Genomic DNA, 25,393 nt, shown 5'->3' on the forward strand with positions numbered 1-25,393 from the left:
GTAATAATATCAGACTTAGGAATTGTGTTGGGGAGATAGGAGGACATTGCTGACACAATCCAATACCCAAAATATTGGGTATTTTATTAGGCTGGGAGTATCCAATTGCATACCATTTAATTCTCTTGTGTGCATGCAGAATTAGATGTTATGTATTTCAGGTACTGGAGGATTGTATAGTTTTGATTAGGAGTGTGTGCTTCGAGTATCTGATTCAAGTAAAATACCCGAATCGGGCCTGATTTGGAAATCCCGAAGCAGAGCTTTCCGAAGCATTCATAATGCTTCGGGAAGCTTCAGGGCCTCCAGGGATTAAGTTTAAAGGGCCCTTTCGCAAGCAGCAGGGCCCTTTAAGCTTACCCATTTCCCACCCTTACCCCACTACCCCACTCCCCACTTCTCCCCACCCCCACTTACCGCTGGCACTGTGCTGGAGGAGGCAGCCTCCCTCTTGCCCGCTGGCCTCCGGTGGTGGCAGCGGTGGCAGTGGCCCTCTCTGCCAGCAAGCTGCGCTGGCTGCGGCTGTGTGGTGACGGCGGCAGGGAAGGCCCTCTCTGCCGGCCAGCTGTGCCGGCCGCAGCTGTGCAGCAGGGAAGGCCTTCCCCGCTGGCCAGTTGGCCAGCGCGACATTAGGCTGCTCCAGCCTTCCGCCTGACCAGGTAAGTGGGGTGGGGGGTGGGGGATGGGGTTTAAAGGTGGTGGTGGGAGGTTTTTGTTTTTGTTTTTTTTGAAAATTTTTTTATTGGGTTAGAATCCGTTGTTTTTACATTTGCATTCAATTTTCCCCACATTTTCCATTTCTAACCCCCTCCCTTTCCCCCCCTTTTGTTGACTTCCAACAGTTTTCCAACACTTTGTCCCTTTCCCCTTATTTCTATTAAATTCCTCTATCTAAAACAAATATATATTCCCCATTATTCTAAGCAGTACATCCTTAACTATTTTTATTATTATATACCCCAAACTGTAAGTCTTTATTTCCATCTTAGATAAACAATTTATCCCATTTACCAATTTTAAATATTTCTATATATCATAAACCATATAAATCTTACACATTTAAATCAAACAATTTGACTTATTCTCTATATATTACTCATTCTGTCTTTTTATAATAATTCTATATAGCTCTCATCGCATAGTCAATCAATTTGACTCTTCTATACCTTCAGACATTCAGTTTGATGCATTGTACAAATCTTATCAAAGAAAGAAAATATTATTGGTTGCTCAATCCTTATATTTAATCGTTATAATTAATTATTTTCTATCAATATTCTGTTTATTAGCCTATATTTATCTATATATATGTCAATCTATTAATCTACCTGCTTATAAATTCACATTTATCTCTTCTCCCCCCGGTAAAGTCACCCCCCTCTACATTTTATTGTACTTCAGTAGTTCTCAAACTGCCACAGTTTTCCTCCCACCTCCCATTTCTTCTCCAGATATTGTTTCGGCTTCTCCCAGTCTGTGTTAAACTGCCCTGAGTCCAGATTTCTCAGTTTTCTTGTCATCTTGTCCATTTCTGCCATGTACAGCAATTTGTAGATCCAATCTTCAATAGTTGGCACTTCTTGTACTTTCCATTTTTGCGCATACAAAAGTCTGGCTGCTGCTGTCATATAAAATATCAACGTCCTATGATGGGCTGGAATTCCCTCCATTCCCAAGTTTAGTAGCAGGAGTTCTGGGTTCTTATTTATTTGAAATTGTAAAATTTCACTCATTTCTCTTATTATTTCCCCCCAGTACTGCCTAGCTACCTCACACGACCACCACATATGATAGAGGGAGCCCTCATGCTTCCTACATTTCCAGCATTTATTAGAAGTGTTCAAATTCCCTAGCGCAATCTTCTTTGGTGTCATGTACCAACGATAGATCATTTTGTAGATATTCTCTTTAATATTTGTACATGTCGTTGTCTTCATTGTAGTCTTCCACAAGTATTCCCATGCCTCCATTGTTATCTCTTTGTTAAAATTTATAGCCCATTTCACCATTTGTGTTTTAACTGTCTCATCCTCAGTATACCATTTCAACAGTACTTGGTATACCTTGGATATTCTTTTCTTGTCCTCTTTAAGAAGGGTCTGCTCTAGTTCCGAATTCTCTATTCGTATACCTCCCTTTACAGAGTCCGAGTTATACAAATCTCTGATCTGTCTATACTGGAACCAATCGTAGTTCGGTGATAGTTCCTCTTGCGTCTTTATTCTAAGTTTAGATGCTTCTATTTTAGTTATTTCTTTGTAAGTTAAACATTGTCGTTCGTTATCAACAGCTCTCGGGTCTATCACCTCATATGGAACCACCCACCAAGGAGTTCCTTCTTGTAGGTAAATTCTGTACTTCTTCCAGATTGTGTATAGACTTCTCCGTACAAAATGGTGCAGGAACATCGAGTTGACCTTTACTTTGTCATGCCATAGGTATGCATGCCATCCAAATATTTTTTTATATCCCTCTAGGGCTAATAGTTTCTTGTTCTTTAATGTCATCCACTCTTTCAGCCAAACTAGGCAGATTGCATCGTGGTAAAGTCTCAGGTTGGGCAGTTGCATTCCGCCTCTTTCCTTTGCATCTTGTAAAACTTTCATTTTCACTCGAGGCTTCTTGCCTGCCCATACAAAATCTGATATTTTCCTCTGCCATTTTTCAAATTGTTTAGAGTCTCTGATGATTGGTATTGTCTGTAGCAAAAACATCACTCTTGGTAACACATTCATTTTAACTGCTGCAATCCTACCCAACCATGACAGATTGAGCCTATTCCATTTAATCAAGTCTCTCTCAATCTGAGTCCATAGTTTTTCATAATTATTCTTGAACAAATCTATATTCTTTGCAGTCAGTTCAATTCCCAAATATTTCACCTTACTTGTTACTTCACAGTCCGTTGTTTCCATTAACAATTGTTGTTTCTGCTTAGTCATATTTTTGCATAGTATCTTTGACTTCTTTTTGTTAATAAAGAAACCTGCCAAGTCTCCAAACTCCTTGATCTTATCTATCACTTTTGGCATGTTCTCCAGTGGGTCCTCTACATTTAACATTATGTCATCCGCAAATGCTCTGACCTTGTATGAATAGTCCTTTATTTTTATTCCTCGAATTTCCTCATCTTGTCGTATTTGTATCATCAGAATCTCCAATACTAAAATGAACAACAGTGGAGACAACGGGCAACCTTGTCTTGTTCCTTTGCTTATAGTCAATTTCTTAGTCAATTCATCATTCACCACAATTGCTGCAGTCTGGTCTCTGTAGATTTCCTTAATTGCTCTGATGAATCTTTCTCCTAATTGTAGCTTTTCCATAGTGGCAAACATAAAGTCCCAGTTTAAATTGTCAAATGCCTTTTCAGCGTCAACAAAGAAGAAACCAACCTCTTTATCACAACGCTTATCATAATATTCAATAGCATCAATCACTGTCCTTAAATTGTCTCTTATTTGTCTGTCTGGCAGAAAGCCTGCTTGCTCCTCCTCTATAACTTCCGAAAGCCACCCCTTCAGTCTCTCCGCCAGTATCTTCGCAAAAATTTTATAGTCATTGTTGAGTAACGATATAGGTCTGTAATTTTTCACACTAGTCAGGTCTTGGCCCTCTTTTGGGATCAATGATATGTTCGCTTCAGACCAAGTGTCTGGAATCCTTTGATCCCTTAGAACTCCATTGATCACCTCCTTTAGAAATGGTGCCAGCTCATTGGCCATAGTCTTATAAAATTTAGCTGTAAGTCCATCTGGCCCTGGCGCCTTTCCTAGATTTGCAGATTGTATTGCCTTATTTATTTCCTCATCCGTTACTTCACTGTTCAGTTTATTTCTCCAAGCGTCCGAGATTTCTGGAAGTGTCATTTTCTCCAGATATGACGCTATTGAATCTTTATTTACTTCTTTCTTATTATACAGTTTAGCGTAGAATTTATAAAAGGCTCTACTAATGGTATTCTGTTCCAAATACGTTTTGTCATCTTCACAAATTTTATTTATTGTTTTCTTTTCCCTTCTCTTCTTCAGTTGCCATGCCAGGTACTTCCCAGGTTTATTTGCACCCTCAAACACTTTCTGATTCAGCCTTTTGAGATTCCACTCCAATTCTTTATTACTCATTGCTGTTAGCTGTTCTTGCAATATTTTAATTTCCTGGTATAATTTCTTTTTCCCTGGTCTCTTTTTTAACTGTATTTCCTTAGTTTTTATTTTCTCCTCAATCTCTTGTCTCTTCTCCTCTTTCTTCTTTCTTGCTCTACCATTTAAGTCCATTAGTATGCCCCTTATAACCGCCTTATAAGCATCCCAAACTTTATCAGTTGGTACTTCTTTATTCACGTTGTATTGTATGAAAAACTTTGTCTCTCTTCTCAATATTTCCATATTCTCTTTTTCCTGTAACAAATCCTCATTTATTCTCCATGCTTTCCTTTTTCTCCTTTTCCCTAGCTTCCACATAATTGGGTTGTGATCTGAGCCTACCATCGGCATTATTTCTACATCTTTAGTCCATAACGCCAAATCTTTTGAGGCCCAGATCATGTCAATTCTTGATAGTGTGGAGTGCCTTGCAGAATAAAAAGTAAACTGCCTACTTTTAGGATATTCTCTCCTCCATACATCTTCAAGAGTCTCTTGTTGAATCAACTCAAAAAAGAGCTTTGGTAATAGTCCTCTTTTCTTTTGTGCCATTGTAGTCTTTTTATCCAGTTCCAAGTCTGTCACTCCATTGAAGTCTCCAGCAAGAATTATCTGGTCATATGAAAGATCATCTAAATGCTTCCTCAAATCCTCAAAGAAGCTCTCTTTTGCACCGTTGGGTGCATAGATTCCGACTACCAACACTCTCTTTAAATTCCAAGTACATTCCACTGCTACAAATCTGGCTTCCACATCTTTCATTATAAATTTTGGTTGTAGCTCCTCTTTTACATACAACACCACTCCTCTTTTTTTCTTACTTGAGGCCGCTACAAAGTCTTTGCCCAATTTTCCCAGTTTTAAATATTTTACATCCTGTTTTCGAATATGAGTCTCTTGCAAACAAACAATATCGCATTTTTGTTTTAGTAGCCAGTGAAAAATATTTTTTCGCTTGTTCGGTGAATTTAGTCCATTTACATTCCAAGATAATACTTTACACTCCATGTTCATAATCTTGTTGGTAAGTCTTTTTCATTGTCCCTTATAAATCGCTCCATCTCCCGCTCAGATCTGATACGCTTTTTGGCACCTCCAAATTCGAAGGACAAACCCTCTGGAAGCTCCGATCTGTACCTGATTTTCATGTCCTTCAACATCTGGATTAGCGTTTTATATTTTTTCCGATCTAATAACACTGATCTGGGTAATTCCTTCATTATAATAATTGTCTTGCCATCGATCTCCAATGGATCTTGAAACTGTTTAGTCACAATCTTCTCTTTCATGTTTCTTGTTGTAAATTGTACAATCACGTCTCTTGGTACTTTTCTCTGGGTTGCAATTCTCGAATTCACACGATATGCCACATCTAGGATAGCCACAACATCCTCCTCCTCCTTCCCCAGGTATTCAGCTAACACCTCCGTCATCTGTTCTTGCGCTGTCTTTCCTTCCATTTCCGGCAGACCGCGAAATCTCAGCTGCTTCTCCATATGTCTACTTTCCGCAACCGCCATCCTTCCCCTCATCAGTCTCATCTCTGTTTGTTGCGTATCTGCTAAGTTCTCCATCGCTCCTTCTACTGTTTTAACTCTCTGCTGCGTCCCTTGTAATTCACTTCGTATTGTGTCCATACCTTTTTTCACTTCTGACAGCTCCGATTTTACTTCTGACAGCTCCGATTTTACTGTCTGTTTAACCTCTTTAATCAGCTCCAATTTCATGTCTTTAAATTCTTTAATCACCTCTAAAAGTTTTTTATCCAGGTTTTCTATTGCCGATTGCCACTCTTTCTTCGACATCGTGGGGCTTGCTTTAGCTCGCTCCCACGAGTCTGCTCTCTTCCTTAGCTCCGTGGCGTTAAATTTGGTATCTTTTTTATTTCAAATGTCCCGGTCTTCTTGCATAAATTAATTTTAAAGGGTCCAAAATGTCGGGCGTCTTTTCTCTATGGTCTCTCTATGATTTTGTAATCCAATATGGCCTACTTCCTTTTCCGCTGAGGCCGCGACCCTTCCCCTCTCAAAGATGGCGATTCCCTTCTTCCTGCCCTCCAGCAAGGGCCGCTTCTCTCCAGCCGCTCTATTGTTGTTACGCACTTCCTGTCTCCCGTCCTCCCACAGCAGATCTCGCGATGGTGTCTTTTTCTCACAGCTCCAAAGCCACAGGTATTCAAAACAATAGTCCAATTTCTTTAATAACTTCTTTAAACTTAGTCTCTTTTCAAATACAACTCCTGCCGAAGCTTCCCCTCCTTTTCGCTAGTCTGTTGCAGTTTAAAAATCTACTTTTTTTCCTCTCTGTTTTTATCAATCTGTCCCGTATCAGAAGATAGTGATCTTTACCTTCCCTTCACTTTCCTCGGGTTGTAATCGCTGTTTCGATTTCAAGTTCTCCTTTCTACTTCTTCCCCCAATCGAAGCTTGGGTATGTAGGTCTTATGCCAGCCGAGTTGGCCCCAAAACTGCCGCAGAGATTGTAGCCGACCCGTCGCAGGGTGGGACCTCAAGGATCGGGAGGGGGCCCGTTACGCAGAGCCCCCCCTCGTCCGAGATCTAACTCACCCTAGGGTCTTGAGCGTTCTTTGCCTGCTCTCCGCCTGAGAGCAGTCGGCCGCGGGCTATTTTCACCACGCCGGCCGCTTAAAACGGCAGTCCGGTCAGCTCCGCAAATGGAGCTGCGTTAGACCTCCATGAATCCCAAACCGGAAGTCGGTGGTGGTGGGAGTTTGAGGGTGGTGGTGGGATTCCCTCCTCCCCCATTACTTCAGTATGCTCCAAATCTTTCGAGAGCATTTGGAAGCGATTTAGAAACCTGAATCCTGCCTGCTGGCCTCCTCAGGTTTCTTCTGGAAACCTGAACGTTATCCTGCCAGACCTGGCCCATGAGAGGAGGGGGGCAATCTTTAAGGGGGCAGAATCTCATGTCTGAGCCCCATCCGTGCCAGTGCTCATGCTGGTTCATGCTGTACCTTGATATCCTGTTACTAATGCCATAAATGTTTCTTCTGTTCAACTCTTTCACAGAATGATTGCAGGCGTTTATCTAACAAACTGTAGAAACTTTCAGTCCTCATGACTTTGTATACTACTCACTCCTGTTCATTGCTATGTCTTGCTTTCCAGTGACTCACCTTGATAGTACAAATATGCGAGATGTTCTCACACAAAGTGCCCGCCAAAATCATGTTTATTGTTGGGAGGGGGAAGGAGCAAATGTATGTCTTAAGAGGAAGGATTTTTCCACAACTTCCCATTCCTGTCAATTTCTTGCTTTTACTGCTTAGATGCTTACCTTGCTTCTGAGTAATCCTATGGACATATATATGGAAATGATTTGATTTCTGAATAAAACCATTTAACCAAGAGCCTGGACTTCTTGCTGCAATGGTACAGGGATCTGTCTACCATATCCTGTCATCCATAGCCTGACACGAAGTGGCATGCTGCTTCGGATTTTGGGGCTTTTTCTGAAACTTTTTTGGGGAAACCCGAATATTTTTCGAGTGCACACCCCTAGTTTTGATCTAACAGCCCCTATCCTTCCCCAAATTATAAGGCTACTGTATGTATGAGGGGATGCAGCTAGAAATGTGCCAATAGTGATCCTTGGAAATGGCTTACTCATTATATTCTTTACTTGGTATCAATGCACATCTGGCAAAGGGAAAGAAGTGCGCACTATCACACTGTGACATTGCCTAGCAGGAGTATGTTGTAAATTTCCTGAGAACTTGTACTTTTCAACTTAGATGGCTGACTTTAGAAATCAGGAATACAGATTATTTACTGATAGTGAAATGTGGGTGTGAGAACTTTCCACAGAGACCAGTACACCAACTGCTGTCCCTTTATGAGATCTGTTGTTTGCCTACTAAAGTCCATGCAGCTCCTAGTCATTATATGCTGAGGGATTTTTGAAAAAAATGGGTTATGTGGAGGACGGTATTTTTTGGCATTGCACATTTTTAGTCTTTACAAAAATTATGAAAATATTTATCCATTATTTTTGTGCATACAGAATAGAGATTTCTTTCATGCAGCAAAGAGCATATTAAGGCCCATGGCCATGCAATTAAAGTTTGTAGGTGGGGTGTAAAGTTTTGGTGTAGCGAACTGTAAGCAATATGGAAATAGTCAAAACAGCAGGTGGCAAGAAGTCAACCACAAGTTCTGTAGGACCTAACAGAGTTCTCAGTCAACAGAGAAGTTGCTTTGACAAAATCTAGAGCTAAATACTGCACCAAACGTGAAGTGTGTTCAAACTTTGCTTCTCAGCTGTGAGCTGGGAACAAAATCCTAAAAGAACTACTGCACTAGAAAAACTTTTTGTGCTATCTAGAGAATTGCATCTCCATAATCAAATATTTTATAAACTTCTCATGATAGTGTTAATTCAATTATATAAATGGCTGAATTGATGCTTTGCTGTACAAGAGTCTCATTACAGAAGACGTCCAATGTGAGTTGGATTGAGGGAAAACCCCAGCCCGACTTGTGACACATATGTCACCAGGGACTTACTTTTAAAAGTACTTTCTCATCTCCTGTTCCGTCCTGCAGCCCAGCATGGCCAGAGGAGAGGCTTTTTGGTAACTAAAAAAGTGCTGGGGGGGAGGGGCTGTCTGAGTGTGCCACTGAAAGCCTAAGTCTGCTGGTTTGGAAACAAGCCACGCTTTGTTTGGTAGAATTTCCTTGTAAGTGTGGTTAGGATTGCAGCCTTCATAAATAGTCCCCTTGAAAGTGTTTCTGTTTCTGTTAGTTCGTCTTTTTTAAAAATTATTTTTGGCTGCTTTTGTGTATTTTTTAATTTGAGTAGTATGACATTGTATTTACATACAGAAATGAAATGTCAGATGTATTATCCAGTTGCCATTATACTTCTGAAGGACACTTTAAATATTTTTCATAGAAAAAAACCATCTGCTGAATTCAAAATAATTCATGTTTCACCAAGAGAAATTTAGCAAGGAGCGAGCATTTTTAATTACAAAAAGATAGACAGCTTCCTGTGAATTATGGACAGAGTGATAATGATCAGCTTACATTCTTTCTCCTGTGGCTGCCTTTTGTCTCAAAGTCAACTAGCCAGCAATATGTGTTCCTGTCAGGTCTCTTTGTGCTTCCCAACCCTCCATTCTAGCATTGTTTACAAGGACAGCAAATAACTGATCTTTAGCCGGAGAGTAGATGCAGAGGAGTTAGCCGTGTTAGTCTGTGGTAGCAAAATCAAAAAGAGTCCAGTAGCACCTTTAAGACTAACCAACTTTATTGTAGCAGAAGCTTTCGAGAATCACAGTTCTTTTTCAGATGCATGGTACAGAAACTGGTCAGATATAGAAGAGGAGGGAGGAGGAGGACATTCCATCTACCAGGACATTCCGTCAAAGACTTAAAGGTCACTGTAGTTCAACAGAAACCTTTCAAAAACAAAATCCAACGGGAGGCTGCTTAATTGGAATTCATATGCAAATTTGACTGTCAAGCTGGGACTGAATAGGGACTATGAATGGTTATCACATTATCACAGGTAACAGATTTCCTTTACAGAGGCTGGGTCTGGGGGAGCCCAGTGACACCTGGCGTGGGCTTTCGGGGACCATAGTTCTCTTTGTCAGATGCATCTGACGGGGAGAGCTGTGGTTATCGAAGGCTTATACTGCATTGGAATTGGTTTTGCTGCTACAAACTAACAGGGCAAACTCCAACTGACCCCAACGCCAAAAGGAGATGTTTACATTTACTAGCAAAGGAATGTTTTGGTTGCACCCTCCCTCTCATGCCCTAATTGCCTCTTCTCTCTCCTCCCCTCCTCCTCCCTCCTCTTCTATATTTGACCATTTTCTGTACCATGCATCTGACGAAGAGAACTTGATTCTCGAAAGCTTATGCTACAATAAAATTGGTTAGTCTTAAAGGTGCTACTGGACTCTTTTTGATTTAGCCGGAGAGTGGTTTTCAAGAACTTTTCTCTGCAGCTCTCCCTACCAACATAAACATGGATATCAATTCAAATAGTTGTTGGTGAGATGCTCATTCTGTAAGCTAATTAGCTGCCAGGGGATAGGATTTAAGGGTGCCAAGTGTGGACTTTGTAGATGGTCATTTGCAAATGATTAAGGCAGAGTTTATGGCTAAGGAGCTACCACCCCTTACGAGGGGCACAGCATTCTCAGAAGGCTATCAGATCCATTATTTTGCAGTTTTAGCAATTCATAAATGTAGAAACTTGACATAAAACTAAAAACTTGTGCCGTGAATTATCTGATCTGAAGCTCATTATTGATCTTTAAGTGTTCCTTTACTGTGAGAAATACAGACTTTATTTTCAAAGCAAATTTGACCCATGGTATGAATTCAGCGACTCTAAGAGCCAAGCTACAAGTGACAAATTACACTTGCCTGGCAATTGAACAGACTCAAGTGTATTCCTCCATGTTCACTTGCCATTCACTTGCGCTCCACTTGATCAAGTGCAAGTGTAATTTGTCACTTGTAAGTGACTTTCCATGCAAGTATAGTTTGTCACTTGTAGCTTGGCTCTAAGTTTCACTTAATTTTTGGATAATGTACTAGCTAGTTAGTTTTTAAATATGCAAACTGTACCATGTATTGATTTGCTTCACCCATACGTTACTGCTTATTTTGACTAACAGCACCTTTCCAAGGTCAGGGAGCAGACACTCTCTTTCCCAACCCTCCTATCGAATGTCATTTAACGGCAAATACCAGGGATAGAACCTGGACCTTCTATCTGGAAAGCACCTGTTCTGCGTAGACACCCCTGCTTGTGATGGCCCTTCCACACATCTGTTACCTGTGAAATGGTGCCCAAATGCTTATAGTATTCTCAGTGTCTGTAGGTTATATTTTTATTTAATGCCTTTCTAGGGTTCTGAATCATTTCAAATATTATGGCAAGCTTCCATTTGCCTCTCTGCTCATGCATTCATTGCCCCCCTCCCCCGCTCAACTTCCTTTCTTTGTGCATGGAGCACTTGGGCCAACTGGTGTTTCCCTATAATCTGTGATTCTAAATCCTGGGAGGAAACAAGCTCCAGTTTGTGGAGTGTCCTGTATTTGGATATCATGGCACATTGGCATTTGACTGAGAACTTCCCAAACGAAGAAGCCTTCAGTTGTGGTCGATGTATGAGGGAAGGTGGGAGGGAGTGCAGGAGCACAAGAAGAAGCCGAATCCTTGCCTGCCACTGACTCATACAGATTTGTTGTGCCGTGTGACCTTGGTCGATATCACCAAACACTTACGAGATTGTTCTTGATACCCAGAGGATCAGCTTTCCACTCCCTTTCATTTTATGTTGGCATAAATGCTGGTGCCATCAAAATGCTACCATTTTAATTGAATGGCATTTCTGTGTTCATTTTGCAAAGATATCAAATGGAGTGCAAGGCAGTGACAAATTAAGTCCCAACCAAGGCATTATAGGCTTAGCATATGTAACAATATCCTCTTCAACAAAATACAGTTAACACTATGTCTTTGTACAGGAACTGTGAAGATTCATTGTCATCTGAAGACTGTGAAACCTTATACCAGTTTGTTTACACCACCCATCGTCCACTGGCTGTAGCAGCTGGAGAATTACTTTATAAAAGGTACCTCCATTTTATGTATTACTTTGTTTGCTTCTCAACTTCAGATTCTGTCTTGCACGCTGCGGCAATGTGATACATCATGTTTCTCTTTTTCTTTTAATGTGCTCTGGACTGATGCTTGTTGCTTTTTCATACAGTGAGATTTATACTTACATATGCACAAGTGTGTATGGAGTAGCATAAGGACTGTGCAAGTTTTAATGCCATTGCTTCTCAGTATGTGATGAAGTAAAATATATACTGTCAGGATCAATCTTAAGATTTCTTTGTGTATCCCTTTTTGGTGCATGAGTACTGTGGGTGCATGAGTACTGTGGGTTTTCTGTGCTAAGAAAACCCAATATCGGCACAAATGGAACCCAATTCTGTTTCATCTGGAATGAAAAGTTAAGTGCAAGATAAAACCATTCTGTGCCCTGAAGCTTCATCCTATGTCCCCAGGAAATCTTGCCTAGCCTTGTTCTTGCGAGTTGATGCGGAACAGGAGATGTTTTTGCTATCACTTCTGCAGTTACAAGAAAAACTTACTTTATGTGTATGTTTTTTAAAAAGTAGGAATGGGAGTCATGCAGCTACTTTGTAAGACATGTGCTTGTAAAAAAGTTTCTTCCTTTACCATTAAAATACACGCAAGCAAGAGCTCAGTCCTTTCTTGTGTACTTCTAGTGTGAATTTTAAAGGGAAATGTAGTGATTCTACACGTATGTAAAAATAAACATGAATCTTGTGGCACCTAAGATTTAAATTACCTCGACCCGTTTGGTATTGATACTTGCACGCAAACTCCATTTCAGTCTTTATCCTGCAATTTTTATTCTGACACACGTTTCTGTGTACTAGAGTTCTTTATTCAGATTTGTTTTCTCCTTAGTCACTGATCTATTCATTCCTGTAGCAAGCAGAAAGGTATTGTTGACAAATGATGGCACATACCACATTGGAGGATGAGCATGTGAATGAGATGGGTCAGATGATGTTTTTAGGTCCTCTAACTGTGTTGCGTGAATGGAGATGGGGACAGTGTTGGTGTGTGTCTCGTTTTAGGATGTGATCATTGTGAATGGGCACTGTCCTTTCCTTGAGTACATTTGAATTTTCTGTAATTACATCACACCCTGTACTTCTTCCATTCCTTGGCCTTTTTACTCTGCTCTTGACAACTTTTGTCTTTGTAACTCTGTCTAGGTGCTTGTGTGACTGCTAACTAAGGGGATCCACTTTGTGCATCTAATGAGATGGGTTCCTATTTACAACAGCTTATGGTAGAATTAAAATGATCTTTAAGACCCCTGTTTGTTTTTGTGGCAAGGCAACTAAAGACTAAAACAGCTATCCATCTGGAACTGATGCATTCATGGAGGCCGCTTCCACAAGTCCATAATGGGATGGCCTGCCAACGGAACTCTGGCAGGTTATCTTACTCATTACACATGTCATCATTTCCCATGTGGAAATGAGTCATGGCGATCCCGTTTTTTAAGTGTTTTTTGTTTTTCCTCTATATTAACTTTGTCCCATCCTTTCCCTGTTGCATCAAGGTCATTTTTCATCAACTATAAGTACTAACAGTGTGAGTGTGTCCAAGGGCACGCATGCCCATCATAGGCTTTGTACCTGAACTTTGGTCACCATGGGTCGTTGGATTTTTTCCTAGTACGTTCTGTTTCTTTAAATAGCTGTTCAGTCTTCCATATGTTTCATTACTTCCCTTTAGAGGCTTATCAGAAAATAACAGGTAGATTTCCATCTATTATGAATTCTTCCCTATATATCTTTCCCCATTTCTTGGTTGATATGTATTAGAAAGGGATTGGAAGGTACCTCAAATGGTCTTTCTGTTTGAATGTATCATTGCAGTGTATTATTCAGTGTGAATTGAAAAGCGAAACTTTCGTGCTGTTGCTAGAATTTTTTTTCAGATGTGCTTCTCGTGCATGAGACATCATTTGAATGAGGTATTGTTTGAGTTCCCTACTATTTCACCGCCCATTTCATTCCTGTTCAATAATCCTGTCAAAAGTCAATTGGCTGAATAACACCATTAGCATCTATATAATGTTGATTTAAAAATCAACAACTGCTGTACATGTGCATTTTTCTATGGTGGCCTCCACCGTATGGAATGGCTTACCTGACAAGGTCAGGAAATTTCCCACTCTCCTGAATTTATGCAGACTATGCAAAACTGAATCATTCAAGGGAGCTTTTTACTCTAATAGGAGGGCTGTACCGTCAGCAAGTGGTCTCAAAGTAAAGGGATAGGGACTATAGACTTTACTGCTAGGCACTGTCTGTTGCTGTAAGTATGATCCTACTGGATAGTTTCTGCCTTATTTAATATGCCAGTCTCAGAATTGCTTATCCTCCGTTTTAGCATTTCTTCAGCTCTGTATTGGATTCTTGTTAGTTTTAAATCTCTGCAAATTTGCATTTATATACCCTATTACATTGTTTATTGAAATGTTTGAAATTGACTGTATGACTCACACTGTGTAATCAGCCTTGAGTCTCAGTGAGAAAATTAGACTATAAATAATGTAAATAAAATAAAAATAAAATACATTTTTCAGATTAAATGAGATGTTACTTTTTCCATGACTTTACCATGGGAACTTGAAGCCATACTGGGGCTGCAAGTCCCTGTGGCAACCTGTGTATAAGATGCTCAAATGGGCTTGATTCTGAATGTGGTAGTAGCATGGCGGGGGGGGGGAGTGAGCGCCTGCCTTCCCCTGCACCATTTACAGAGGGAGGCTGCAAGTGGAAGCATTGGTCAAATCCACATTCACCCATTACTCGCATGTTTATCGGATATCTTCCGTTTGCCTCCAGTCCGCGATTTTTTCCTCTTCGTTCACATTCCTGCTTCCAATCCGTCTTTCTCGCGCGTCCCTCCGGTCACACGGCCGCTCGAAAACCGCTTTTTTGGGCGGGAGCTTTTTTTCCCGCCCATTTTTTTAAAAAAAATTTTGAGCACACTTTTCCATTATTTCGATCTTGCCTTATAAAGAAACATCATTGAAGATAATGATGCCTCTCTTTCCCCCACTGGCAGCACTGATGGATCTCTCCCGTTTCTTTTTTGGAAATTTGGAAGCATGTGGGAAGCTTTCGTGGGCATTTCCTATGCAGGGCAGTTCAGTGCCTGAATTTTACTGAAGTTTCACTTCCTTGGAGTGTCATTATTTCGATATTTCGTGATTTCGATATTACAGTAATATAAAATAAAAAAAATAAAAAACAGTTAAAAAGGAAGTTTCGCGAGTCCATTCTGAGGATGGATTCACCCCAAAATGATTTTTCAAACTACCAGATTTGATTCAGAAACAGCATAATCAATAAATCCAATGCTATGAAGTCAAAAACAGTCTTTTGCAGGCTACGGAGCACTTGCAAGTTGAATCAGCCAATAGGAACTCTCGGAACAGCCGGAGAGACAGGAAGGGGGGTGGTTTTTAAAAAAACCACGTAAATTGCGCATTGGCCCGTTCACGGCCACCGTGAAACTCCCGTTGAAAACCTGTGACCACATATTCAGGAGAAATGCGAATGAAATGTGTCTGTTTAATGAGGTAATGTGACTGGCACTCGGGATTGCGTGGGGAATGCGGGGAACATGCGACTTAGAATGAGTAATGTGGATTTGCCCATTCTTTGCCCATGCAACTTCCTGATGGGTTGTACAGTGCCCACCCCTGCAACACCTGGGTTGTTTGGGCTGCCGAAAACAGCACGGGAGGTAGGAGTCCCCTCCTCACCCTGTGCCATTGTCTTGATCAAAATCTTTGCTTTTTATACATGAGTTGCCATGGAGACTTGCAGCCGCAGTAAGGCTGCAAGTCCCTGTGGTAAAAAGTAACATCGAGTTTGACTCTCGGTAATCCTTAAATCTGAAGCTGAGTGAAGGCAGGGAGGGGCCTTGGCGCAGTGGTAGAGCATCTGTTTTGCATTCAGAAAGTCCCAGCTTCAATTCCTGACATATCCAATTAAAGGATCTGGCAGTAGGTGATGTGAAAGGCCTCTTCCTGAGGCTCTGGAGAGTTGCTGCCAGTCTCAGTACATAGTCCTGAACCTGAAAGGCTGGCAGTCTGATTCAGTACAAGGCAGCTTTATGTGAGGGACTTTTCTCAAGCCACCTAGTGAGTTGATGGCTGTAGGATTTGAACGAAGGACTGCCTTTCTCCCACCTCATACTGCTGGGTTTTGACATGCCAAAGATGATGTCGTTTCCTCGCTTATCTTCTTTGCCAGAAGCTTCGTCTAGTTGGAAAGAAACGTTGAGGTTCTGCATTTAGCTGTAGAATTGTATGCAATATAAAGCAGTGGGGCTTGCTTTCCTTTGAAAGAGAGAGAGCACTGGAATCTTATGGTGCTTTTGTCAGGTGTGTTTTGTTTACAAATATACAAGAACAGATGGAGACAAGGGTGCGCTCCTAGAGGGCAGGAGATCTCCAGGAGACAGAATGCACGTAACCGTGTTCTAGCCAATTTGTAACAGCCTCGATCTGCTTCTCTTTCTGCTTCTTAACAGAACCATCAGGGGATCATTTTCTAACAATTAGCACCCACTGAGCAAGTGTCAGCCAGTTACTGAGCCCCTAACCTAACACTGAGCAACCTCAGCATGAAACTTGAGTCTGTGCTGGGATTTTCAGGCATTGGATTCTGATCTGAACGAAGGTTGGGTTCAGTTTATCCTGGGAAAGGTGGTCTATAAATATTTCAATCACATGTTAATAAATAACAATTTAAACTATTTTGCTATGTGCATATACTTTCAGCTTTTATTTAAAATAGATACTTTTCAAAGCGATATATACCTGATGTTATTTTCTCACTGTGTTGAATCTCTTTAGATCTTCAATTCCATATAAAGGGCTCTGGATGTTTGCTTATTGTGAAACATGTACATCTAACAGCTGAAAATGTTAATAGTGACCTTCCAGAAAACATTTTAGAATTTGTAATAACCTGGCAAGGCACCATGTCAGAATGTTCGGGACCCGCATTTAACTGAGCACGTTTTTCATTGACAGACTGATTGTCCAGGAAACTGAAATGGAAGCAGTCTCAAAAAGAAGTGGAAAACAGGAGCCCAATGCTAGCCAGCTGAAAACATTAATAATTTTCTTTTTGGAGAGTGAGGTAATACAAATATGGATGGATGAACAGATGAATGAAGCAGAGGGTTTAAAAAAATGCCTATGGCATGTATCATTTTAGGACCAACTAACGAGAGAGCGGGAGGAAGCCATAGTTCCACTCCCCTGGCTGCCCATTCATGCTGGTGTACCCATGGTGTTAGGCTGGTGCAGAGTCCCTGGCCCTTGCATGTTTTGGAGAAATGCTGTAGTTAAGTCCTTAGTCAGAATCATACAGAGTGCAGTCCTAAAATTAGTTACTTCCTTTGAAATCCATTCAAGTTAGTGCATTTAGAAGGATGTAATTCTGCTTAAGGTATGGCTGAAATGTAGGATTGCACTGTAAAGAAATAAGTGTGAGAGTTTGGAGAAAAAATGATAAATGTGATAATATTCTAAGAGAATGTGTTAGTAAAGTATACTAGAAGGCAAAGTTTTAAAATTGGAGAGGGATCCTTAAGGGAACAAACGGGGAACCTCAGTTGTGTAATAGGAACACAGATAGCTGTTATACTGGTGTGCCTATAGCCTAAAATCCAAGTTATAGCAAGGACTTGTGCTTGCCTATCACTGTTGTTACATTATTCAGTACAGGGTAAAAAAGTTTTGTTCAGAAGGCTTTGGGCAGCAATCAGAAGCACAGATTAATAGCATAAAAATCCTATCTGATTTCTCTTGTTCGGAGAAAGCTTATCTAGAGATCTATTTAAAGTTCTGCTTTCCAGCTTGATAAATAGATTGTAGATGAAGATTCATGTTACTATTTTTCATAATAATAAACTATATGCCAGCAAAGTAGATGCTATTTATTGGTGAGTAAAGAATGACATTGGATTCACTATATCATCAGAATCAATTAATGGTTCATTTAACCAAGGGTTAATTTAACCTCTCACCCTGTTTTTTTCCTCATCAGTTGGCAACAACTTAATGTGATGGAGGCAAGCCACAAAAACAGCACGCACAAGTGGAGTAGCGCTGTGCACCCACGCAAAATGTTGCCTGTTGATCCTATAGCAGTTCCCACTGTTAAAGTGGATGTGTGCTGCATGGGCAAAGTCAGACACAAAGCAGAAACATGGCCAGCTGTGGTTATGTTTTTCCTTCCTCACCTTTGTCACATTGCTTCTTTGAATTCTATGGGAGCTCATGTGATTTCTTACAGTCCATATCATACTTTCCCCCCCAGCTTCATAGTCATGTCACGTACGTTGTAGACAGCCTGTGGGATTGGTCCATGAGTCTACTGAAAGACTGGGAGTGCATGACAGCTCTCTTACTGGAAAATGCTGATGATCAGAAAGAAGGTAGGTGGGCCAATAAGCTTAGCACCTTCAGTTGAGGTGCTGCCATCATGCAGTGGACCTGGGTTGGATGAGAAGTCAAGTGAGATTTGTTGAGAAGGGTCAAGTGTATCGGTAACAAGGATCCTTTGTCAATGTCAAGCAGTACTTTAAAATGATATCTGTCTTTTTTAGACGGTGAAGTAGAGACTCAACCTGCCAGTCTGAGCTACGCTCTGCAGCTCACTCAATAAAATTTGTCACTAGCACCTTCGTTGTACGATTATTACTTCAGAATAGCTGGTACCTTGCATGTATGTCTGCAGTGGGATGGGTAGGTATGATAGCTTGTCCATATGTGAGACAGGAAGGATTCAGTTGTTCAACCACTTTTGCTCACTGTGCTTTTTTACAACTTAAAATACACAGGGATTTCTAAATCCTGATTATCTTTGCTAATAAGGTGTTGATTTTTTAAAACCATCTGTTCATTTGACCCTTCTTTTCCTGGATGTATTAGAACTTCTTGTCTGGAGAAATTTCTGATGTTTCCAGATTAACCATCATAGGATCTTAACTTCTTTTCTAAGAGAGATTGAGCAGAGTCTCTGTGTCATTTTGCTTGCAGCACTGAGTGATGCCCAAGAGAGTGCCCTCATTGAGATAATCTTAGCAACTGTTCGAGAAGCTGTGGAAGGTCATCCCCCTGTGGGCAGAGGGGGCGCCAAGAAAGTCAGTGGGAATAATGTTCCTCTCATTTATTGGTTGTCTTTTCTTCCCAGTGATCTTCGCGTTAGGCTTCTTTGCAATAGGAGAACAGAAACATCATTACAGGACAAAGGCATTCCCTTCAGTTAATGTAACGAGAATTTCCATTTATAAAATAAGAGCGTTAGAGAAAATGGTCTTTATAATTTCCGTTAAATTTGTTATGATTATTATGACCCTCTTGGAGGCGTGAGTTAGTTCATCAGAACCCAGAAATTCTATCCTTCTCTTCAACATTCAGTCCTTATTTTAGGGCTCAACTACAAGAACACTGGTATTTTATGACAGGAAATTTAGACATATTATTTGTACTCCAAAACAACCACTTGTGTGGGCTGATGCCAATGGTGGCCTCAGTGTGGAAGAAAGCTGTTGTTTGGTGTAGTGGTTAAGAGTGGCAGAACTCATCTGGAGAACTGGGTTTGATTCCCCATTCCTCCACTTGAAGCTGGACAGTGACCTTGGGTCAGTCACAGCTTCTCAGAGTTCTCTCAGCCCCATTCACCTCAATGTGATGGTTGTGGGGATAATAATAACATACTTTGTAAACTGCTCTGATTGGGCGTTCAGTTGCCCTGAAGGGTGATATATAAATCAAATGTTGTTGTTGTTACTATTATTATTATTATTAATTCTCTGCTCTCAATTGAGCACGGCCCCTATGGATTACTTTAAGACATGGCAGGGTAAAAAGATGAGTAACCATATTGTTCCTCCCCTTCTTTCCCTTATCATGACTTAAAGCAGCTGGGAGGAGGTCAGTTTTCAGTTGGGAAAGCTGCTTGAGGGGAGAGTTAAGCCCCTACTCCCAACACTGTGATCTGATCCCCATCAGGCCTCCCTGCAGTTGCTTCCTAGGGCCAAATAATACAGCTGGACTTCTGGTCTCATCACATGTAGTAAGACCCTTAAGCACATCTTGATACTACGAGAGCCAAGAGATCTACATAGTTTGTTCAAAGTGGCTGGCAGTACTGAACTCTTTTATGAGGGACTGATATGACTGGAATGCCCAGTTTTTTTATCTGCATATTCCTTTGCTTACATTAGGGTATCTTTCAGACACACACACACACAAAATCTGGTTTACAAAACGAAGGACTTCTCCCCTGCTGATGTTCTTTTTAAAAAAGGAAACCTGTAATCAAACCTTTAATTAAGGAATTACAAAATTTGATTCATTCAGACCCTAATATTTTGCTTATACCATCTTTTAACAATACAGCTAGTTTAAATACTAATCTACAGCATCATTATGCTGTAATAGGAACAAAGTGTTTTATCTGCAGATTCTGTCTACCAAAGAGAAGAAGATACAACTGGAAGATAGTAATAAAATTACTGAACACTTTATTGTGGTGCTTCCTCAGCTCTTGGCAAAGGTAAAATAGCAGCTGTTTGAATGAATATTAAGTAATTCATTTGATTTTAGCAGTTCACTCATAACCTGTTTTCCTTTGCAGTATTCAAAAGATGCAGAAAAAGTGACAAACCTCCTGAAAATTCCACAGCATTTTGATTTAGTTCTGTATGGTACTGGACCTCTGGAAAAGGTGAAAAAATTGTATATGTGAGAGTGAGACACAGAATTTGTCTGACAAATAAGATGGTAGAAATTTTGTGAAAAAAGGAATGGTTCATCCTGACATTCTAGAACAGGTGGTTTTTTTTGGTAAACAAGAACAAATATTGTGCTACAGAAATTGGTGCTCTAGAGCCCTAGGGCATAGGTCTGAAGCAGGGTTACCAACAGGCCTGAAAAAAAATGTCCTGCCCCTTTAATAGAGGCTTAATATGTGTATATGGGCAGGTGAAGATTTTCATGGCATAAAGATAAGTAACATCATCTATTTAATAACATCCCATTAAGCCTTTATCAATGGGACAAGATTTTTTTTTCCAGGCATTTAGCAGCTCTGTTCTAAAGGCCTGTGAAACTTAATAGGTCTGGCTAGGGGTATGTGCTTCAGGTTTCCAATTTGGGAAAAATGCTGAAATTGGACCCAATCCATAAAGATTCAGGGTTCCCGAATTGGGGCCAATTCCCGAATTGGGCCCAAACCAAAGCTTCCCAAAGTGTTTCTGGTTGCTTTGGGAAGCTTTGGGGCCTTTTAAAAGGGCCCCCCTCCCACCATCCCACTTACCTGGGCCTTCCCGGCAGCTGCAAATGTGATAGTGCGGGTGGTGGAGCCAGCTGCAGCCTTTCCTGCCACCCAGCTGGTCGCTGCAGAGGTGGAGGCGGTGGTGCGGGTGGCGGAAGTGCCGGCTCTGGCCTTCCCCGCTGCCCTGCTGGCCGCTGTGCTGGTGGAGGCGGCGACTCAGGGCCTCTTCGCCTCTGAGCTGGGCGTCCCTCCCGTCCTGAGTGAGGTAAGTAGTGTGGTGGTGGTGGGGTGTCTTAAGTGGGGTGAGGTGGGGCTGGGACAAAGCTTCCCCCCTCACTTCGGTATGCTCCGAATCTTTATGGAGCATACTGAAGCCATTTAAAGTCCCGAATCCTGAAGCGACTTGCTGCTTTGGGGTTTGGGTTATTCCGGATCAATTTCTTGAATTTTCCCCTGAATTTTTCCTTGGTGCATACCCCTAGGTCTGGCTGTGGTCAGTGTCTAGATGGGTATCCTATGAATAAACCATCTTGAGCTCCTTGTAGGAAGAGCAGAAATATCTGTGATAAAACATGTGGTTAAACTGAAGTCACCAAAAAGTGCTCTGACACCTTCCTTCTTGAGCAGCACAGTTCTGGTTTTGTGTATATTGCCGTTTAATATCTAGATTTTTGCATCATAAACTCTGGACAAGGCCCAAGAGTTGATAGGAAAATGGTCCCCTGATTCTGTTGCCATAATATGGGCCCTTTCTACATAGCCCACTTTAAACCGGTGCTTCTGAGTATTTGTGCTAGTCAGTGCAGCAGCATCTTGGTGTCCCTACATTCTGCACTGCACGACTCTGAAGCAATTTGACATCTGCTTTTTTATTCCAGAAATGTTGAGATGTATCTGTTTGGAGCCAACTTTTGTGGGGGCTGCAGCCAACATCGCTTTAAAAAAAAAAATTAACGCATGTGTCATAAGGTTGCAGTGTTGGAACCCATTGTGCCTACCATCCCCCTCCCTCTCCCTGCCCCTGTGTTTGCTAATTGGACAGTCCCGTGCCCACCAATTTTGGTTTTAGAATTCTAGAGAGGCAATCGGCAGCTTTTCGCTCTTGTTTCACTAGCAGATGGCAGCCACTGCCTTTCTTTGTGATTGCTCTGGTGTGGTTTGAAGTGACTGCTTGGTGCAAAATGGCACCTCTCTGCTACAGCAAAATGTTCAAGTGTTGCTGCCCAAACAAAACAGCATTCTCATTGGCCTCCCCATATCACATGGCCATGTTCTGGGATGGGAAGGGGGGATTCTTGAGACGAGCCACCCCCATTTTCCAAATCACCATGATCATGAGCCCCAGTTATAAAGAAAGGAAATAAAAAAGTAAACCCAAGAAATGATCAGTGGGGATTGTGGATTGCCATCAGGGAACGAGACGGACATTGCTTAAAGGGGCAGAATGCATGAATGTCACAGCATTGCGACTTGCCCCAAATTTAAAAGGAGGGGTGAGGTTGGCTGCTTGGGATTTGTGGTCAGGCTTCTAATACCAAAGAGTTGGTCAGATGTGAGTGTGTAATGTTCCATCAGGTCACCTCCGACCTATGGCAACCCTATGAAGGAAATACCTCCAAAATGTCCTATCATTAAGAGACTTGCTCAGATCCTGCAAACTGGAGGATGTGGCTGCTTTTATTGAGTGAAGCCATCTCGTTTTAGGTTTTCCTCTTTTCCTACTGCTTTCTACTTTTCTTCACACTATTGACTTTTCCAGAGCATCTTGTCTTCTCATGATGTGACCAAAGTATGATAGCCTTAGTTTTGTCATTTTAGCTTCTAGGGAGAATTCAGGCTTGATTTGATCTTGTACCCACTTACTGTCTTTTTGGTCATCCATGGTATTCGCAAAACTCGCCTCCAGCACCACATTTCAAATGAATCAATTTTCTTCCTGTGAGCTTTCTTCATCGTCCAACTTTCACATCCATACATAGTAATGGAGAATACCATAGTTTGGATTATCTTGATCTTGGTTCCCAGAGAGTCATCGTTATCTTTAAGGATCCTGCAAACTGGATAAGATCTTTAAGGATCTTCTCTAGCTCCCTCACAGCTGTCCTTCCAAGTCTCAGTCTTCTGATTTCTTCATTCCAGTCTCCCTTTTGGTTGGTGACTCAGCCAAGGAAGAGAAAATCTTGACCAATTTCAATTTCCTCATTGTCAGCTTTAAAATTGTGTAATTGCTCAGTAGTCATTTCTTTTGTCTTCTTGATATGGGAAAAATGGAATTTGTAGGCACAGTTTGTAAGGTTATAAATTTGTAGTCGATTTCACAATACAGCCATATGGGAACTGATGGTGCAGCATTATGACCCTTCTCTCATTTACAAAAAAAGAGGGAGAGTGTGTAGAGCTGGGGAGGGAGGGAGTGATTTCCACCATGTGGACAACTAGTCAGCATCCAGGGAAAGGGAAAGGGACGGGGCGGGGGGGAAGCAGTACAGGACTATGAATTCTGCACACATATAAGATGCACCAGTGGCAACTTAACAGCAGCTTTAAAAAAAGGTCGCCATATGTGTGCAGGGAAAAACGTTGGAGAAAAGCTGAGGAAAGTTCAGTTCTGCATCTCATGCCTCCTTTTCTTGTGTGAAGCTCTGGAGATCAAGAGAAGCAGAATGGAATCTGAATCACTATAAACTGACCATGCGGAAAACACTCTGTGGTTTGTTTATGCCTTTTCATAAATAAAATACACTTTTCCCCCCATTCATAATTAATGCTTGGGATGAGACTCTCCATCTGTGTTTTGTATTGGTGTGGTGGTGGTCCATATAGAAGTTTATATGGGAACCTGAGGCTTGGATGCTTGCTCTTGGGTCCATATTTCTTTTTTCTTTGTGTTTGTCAGAATACACACATGATACACTGTTATCACCGCAAGCAGAATCTCAGCAGGACCTAAGATATGTCGCTCCTATACTTAGTAGCCAGCTTTGCCATACAGGGGCATAAGGCTCTACACCAGGAAGAGGAGGATGCCTGAATTGCCTTACCTGCAATGGGACTTGTTCTCTAGGCCTACACCCTCATAGGGAAGGGGAGAGTGTTTGGCCAAACTTCAGAATAGGTCCTGTCAAGCTGATGGGTGGTCTTGTAATGGAGGGATGAAGCTGCCCTGAATCTGCCATTCATGCATTTATTACAACTGTTCAGATTTATAATCAGTCAGACCCCTAGGAGCATGCTCTCGTGGAGTTCAGGTAGCACAGGGCTGGTCTTGAGTATGCTTCTTCAGCCACGTCACAGCTGTGCTGATCCACTTGCAAAGCAGATTCAAGGATGATAGACCGGTCGGGAGATGGCCTCTTTCTTTTGCATACCACTTTTTCTCTGGGACTGTTTGCTACATATGTGTCTTTTTGTTAAAATTCAGCACTGGTGGTATAGAAAGCTTTTGGGTGCATGTGCTCAAAGGCCATGTGACAACATTTCACCATTCTCTGCAAAATAGGTGACTGTTATTCCCAGATAGGTTGTGGGCCATGAGAATAGTCGTATTTTTCCAGGCTACACAAGTGTGTTTGTGTATGAACAAGGATTTGCACCTGGGATCATACTGCATTCTTTGTGGCACTCATGATGTTTTTGCCTTCCTCATAGCACTTGGATGCATTGCTGAGAGAGGTGAAAGCCATTGTAATCGACCATTGTGACATAGATGTCCTGGAGGCTGGCTCCAGGTTGTACCATATTCTTTGCAGTGAAGAACTTCCCTTCTGTAACAAAGTGGCTCTTGCTAGAGCTGAACTGGTGGATCAGTTGGTGAACACTCTAAATCAACTCTTGGGCACGTTTTTCAAAGAGGTATGCGCAAGATCTGCTTTAACAAACTTAGTTTCCAAAGCAAAATTTAAGTACAAGGGTTTTGGTGGGGGGATAATTTGAAATGCCCTTTTTATATAAGCAGAAGAAGAGTACTAGCATGGCGTAGTGGTTAAGAGGGGCGGGGCTTTAATCTGGAGAGCCAGGTTTGATTCCCCATTCCTCCACTTGAAGCCAGCTGGGTGACCCTGGGACATTCACAGCTCTCCCGGAGCTCTCTCAGCCCCACCCACCTCACAGGGTGATTGTTGTGGGGATAATAATAACATACTTTGTAAACTGCTCTGAGTGGGCGTTGAGTTATCCTGAAGGGTGATTTATAAATCTATTATTGTTATTGTTATTATTATTCTTATTATAGTGGTTAGAGTGTCGAACTAGGATCTGAGATACACAGTTTCATATTGTCACTCTGCCATGAAAATGTACTGGGTGACCTGGACCAGTCATTCTCTGCCAGCC

At 41.5% G+C, this 25,393-nt stretch overlaps 1 protein-coding gene across 1 annotated transcript in view; it reads left to right on the top strand.

Annotated features, from left to right (window-relative positions):
* LOC129326580 (cohesin subunit SA-2-like) overlaps positions 1-25,393 on the top strand; it is an 80,211-nt gene that overhangs the window by 31,548 nt on the left and 23,270 nt on the right. Inside the window, exons 14-20 of the mRNA XM_054974797.1 lie at positions 11,660-11,767; positions 16,804-16,912; positions 18,098-18,215; positions 18,820-18,923; positions 20,249-20,341; positions 20,423-20,512; positions 24,710-24,913. Of these exons, the coding sequence (XP_054830772.1) occupies positions 11,660-11,767; positions 16,804-16,912; positions 18,098-18,215; positions 18,820-18,923; positions 20,249-20,341; positions 20,423-20,512; positions 24,710-24,913 (826 nt within the window). The remainder of the gene's footprint in view (positions 1-11,659; positions 11,768-16,803; positions 16,913-18,097; positions 18,216-18,819; positions 18,924-20,248; positions 20,342-20,422; positions 20,513-24,709; positions 24,914-25,393) is intronic.

This window comes from Eublepharis macularius, chromosome 3 (assembly GCF_028583425.1).
Source record: "Eublepharis macularius isolate TG4126 chromosome 3, MPM_Emac_v1.0, whole genome shotgun sequence".
NCBI classification, from domain to species: Eukaryota; Metazoa; Chordata; class Lepidosauria; order Squamata; family Eublepharidae; genus Eublepharis; species Eublepharis macularius.